At 37.1% G+C, this 3,721-nt stretch overlaps 1 protein-coding gene across 1 annotated transcript; it reads right to left on the bottom strand.

Annotated features, from left to right (window-relative positions):
- Window positions 1–1,531: 1,531 nt before the first annotated feature.
- LOC143182430 (histone H2A) lies at window positions 1,532–2,917 on the bottom strand. The gene is made up of 3 exons (XM_076383406.1): window positions 2,759–2,917; window positions 2,473–2,680; window positions 1,532–2,107 (listed from the first exon to the last, which is right to left on the bottom strand). Exons 1-3 carry the CDS (start codon window positions 2,778–2,780, stop codon window positions 1,930–1,932), a joined length of 408 nt encoding a protein of 135 aa, XP_076239521.1. The 5' UTR covers window positions 2,781–2,917; the 3' UTR covers window positions 1,532–1,929.
- Window positions 2,918–3,721: the final 804 nt, after the last annotated feature.

The following is a 3,721-nucleotide window of genomic DNA, read 5'->3' as shown; positions in this document are numbered from 1 at the left end:
TAGCATCTAGCGGTGAAAACTTGAACTAGTGCCGCTACATCAGAGCCGGTACATCAGCGCCGCCAGGCGGCGGCTATTGGAACTAAGGGGCGGCGTGATGGACCTAGGGCGAGGGGGCGCGGGTGTGGAAACTCAAAAAATAATGGCGATCCAGATGGCGCCACTTGTTCGGAATTAGAAATCAAGAAAAGTAAGGATTGTATTACAAAGTCCTGGTGCCCCTTTATGAAAAAATTATTTAAATGTTTAGGAAACAATTGTTTAACAATATTGCAGCCCACAACGATAACAGGAGACCTTAATTAACAATAAATAATACGTAATTATAGGCAGAATGACATATAACATTGTAAAGAAGCAAACGAGAGTCTATGTACTGCACTTGTTTAAATAGCTAATTGTTTATTTAACTACGAATTTATTTGAAATCTATGCATCCTTCCCTATAATCTTATGTATGATTTTGCATTAAAAAAGTTCCTTTAAAGGTACTTACGCCTTTGATTAATAAATTATGATTAGACATGTAACGAAAGGGTTCCAGCTATTCGTAGTATATTCTTGCATTTGTTTATTGTTATATTTACAATACAAAGGCAAAAAGTAATTAAAGACACTGTGAAAATTATAATATATTAACACTGAGTAGTAAACATTCTTTATTTATTACAAAAAGAAAGGATTAAATTGATAAAAATTTGACAGCGGAATCGCCTAGCATCTAGCGGTGAAAACATGAACTAGCGCCGGTACATCAGCGCCGCCAGGCGGCGGCTGGTGGAACTAAGGGGCGGCGTGATGGACCTAGGGCGAGGGGGCGCGGGTGTGGAAACTCAAAAAATAGCGGCGATCCAGATGGCGCCACTTGTTCGGAATTAGAAATCAAGTAAAGTAAGGATCGTATTACTAAGTCCTAGTGCCCTTTTATAGAAAATTGTTCAAATGTTTAGGAAGCAATTAATTAACAGTATTGCAATGCAGAACGGTAATAGGCGACCTTAGTTAACGATAAACAATGTGTATTTATTGACAGAGTAACAAATAATGTTCTAAATAAAGAAACAATGGTCTATTTACTCTTTTTGTTTAAAGAGTCAATTGTTTATGCTCTTATAAGTGTAATTAGAAGTTATGCTTCTCGATCTATGAGCTAGTGCAGGATTTTGCATCAAGAATGCATAGTTAATTGCTTTTTTAATGTTTTAAATATTCTTAATGGGCACTGATCCCTGATTATACGGGCCTTAAGAAAACTCACAGGCGACAGCTTCGCCGCCTAGCGACGATGCTTGAACTAAAAATTATTAGTTCGCGGACTGCCGCTACGTGGCTATAGTGTTTCATTGTCCATGTTTTGACTATATTCTTTCAACGTCTTTTTTTATAATAAACAGCTTTAATTTTTGATATTGTTGTAAAAGGGATTATAACATGTAAATGAAATGAACATAGATTCTTTACTTAAATTTATTTACTTCTTTAATACAAAACGAAAGTACATACTTGAATGCTTACATGAAATATTAGGATGTAATGTGTAATTATGGTTTATTTTTCCTCTAAACGTTTACAGTTAACAAAAGCATTTAGTTTGCAGTAATTTCCATTCTCGTTTACAATTGTATCATTAATAATTAGTGCAGAATCAGTCAAAATAAAATAAAATGTGCACATCAATGAAACTTAAGCTATAACCATGAAAATGTATATTGAAATACACCACAAACCTATCTTATGTTATAATGCAGCATGCTTCTGCACTACACTTGTACATGTATTGCATTAAATTGCATTACTAACTAAGATAACTTTACCATGTATACGATGAAAAGAATGACTATAATTTTATAAGTTGTAGATACATTGCTTATTTGATATCAAAGAAATAAAGATGTAGCCCTAAAGTACTGTTAAGTTAGAAAGGTTATTCTAATATTCCTGGGATGCTTTATCACCTTTTCCAGACCCACCAGTGCCAGTTTTCTTAGGTAACAAAACTGCCTGGATGTTGGGCAGTACACCACCCTGTGCAATAGTCACGCCAGACAACAGTTTGTTTAATTCTTCGTCATTACGGATGGCCAATTGCAAGTGACGTGGAATTATTCTGTAAAACAGACAGAGAAACACATTGAGTTTACATATTTGAAAACCTACACACTAACTGAAGGTCAATTTCAAACTCATATTCTGCATATGACCTCTGTAACAGTGAAGGTAAATAAACTTTGCTCCAATACAAAGTTCAGAAATACAGAAAAAAATATTAGTACAGTTAACAGACAGGGAAGAATTATTCCGTTCGAAACTTAATATATTAATATGTTGAGAGAAATTTACTGAAAGAACAACTTCCTTAAATAACTGTAATATAAACGCACGTAATTAAGGGCGAGAAAAACGAAATCTATAATAGCTCGCGATACAGAGTAATGGGTGTGGGGAGAAAGCAAGGGTTGGGGCTTTACCAACCTCGTTTTCTTGTTGTCTCTTGCGGCGTTCCCGGCTAACTCGAGTACTTCAGCGGCCAGATATTCCATCACAGCCGCCAAATACACCGGTGCTCCAGCTCCAACACGTTCTGCATAATTCCCTTTCCTCAAAAGACGATGGATTCTTCCGACCGGGAACTGCAGCCCTGCCCTGCTGCTGCGGGTCTTCGCCTTTCCCTTGGTCTTTCCTGTAAAAGCGCAATGGTTCTTGCGTTTCCTCAATGGCTCTCGTTGCAATATTATCGCGAAAGGAACGCGATACTTACCACCTTTGCCGCGTCCTGACATCCTTTACTGAATTCTATCGAAGCTTTCAAGCACGAGCAACAGAACAACTTCCTCCGTTGAACAACCAGCAGCGAATGATCCTCTACCCTTCTTGACGACGGTTATGCGTATGTACGTCAGATATTTTGGCGGCGACAGTTGGGTTGGAGCTCGTTTGCGCGGGAACGCTACTCTACGTTCGCGATACTTGTGGCGCCGCCGTTTCAGGCATTAAAAGCCCTAGATCTGCTCGTAAATTATCGAGGAAAATAATTTGATCTGGCTTCTCTGGAAGAAAATCGACATTTAAAATGATGTATTGGGAAGGGGGGTATTCAATTTTCAATTTAAAGTATTCAAATGTTAATTATTTTGTCCGTTTTTTGCGTTAACGTTTCCTAGGACCTTAGCAGTGACAAAATTTGTGGTCCTATTATGGTAGACAGCCTGCAGAAAATGAAGAAACCAGTCAATATCCGGGGGGATAATACTAACGGAAAAAATTAGAAATTTTAATCCATGCTAACGGTTGAAACGATCCCGAGAAACGTTAGAACCAGTTATGCATGGTAGATGAAATCAGTGTTTGATGCTTTCAATATGGATAGGAATAAATAAACTCTTATGATTCGTATTTTCAACAATTTACTCCTAGGCTCTTGTTTTGGCCAGATCGAGACCAGCAAATAGTTTGCGGTCTCCCTTTGTTATACAATACATAAAAATAATGATATTTACAAATGTAGGATAACGTTAGGCACTCAATGAACAAAATGACGAAATTATAAATGGTTTCTTTCCCTATTATACATGCTGGAGGTGTTACGATGTATAATTGAACGACGCACTCAGAGAGCAGAGTGAGATACAAGTACATGACACCCAAAAATTAGAACAGCGTCTATTTACTTGTTACGTAACATATAAAAAAAAAGAAACGAATTTTTTTTATTTTAACAAAA

Source organism: Calliopsis andreniformis, chromosome 8 (genome assembly GCF_051401765.1).
Source record: "Calliopsis andreniformis isolate RMS-2024a chromosome 8, iyCalAndr_principal, whole genome shotgun sequence".
Taxonomy (NCBI): Eukaryota; Metazoa; Arthropoda; class Insecta; order Hymenoptera; family Andrenidae; genus Calliopsis; species Calliopsis andreniformis.
The sequence above is the reverse complement of the archived record's forward strand: the minus strand, read 5'-3'. Positions and strand labels throughout refer to the sequence as shown.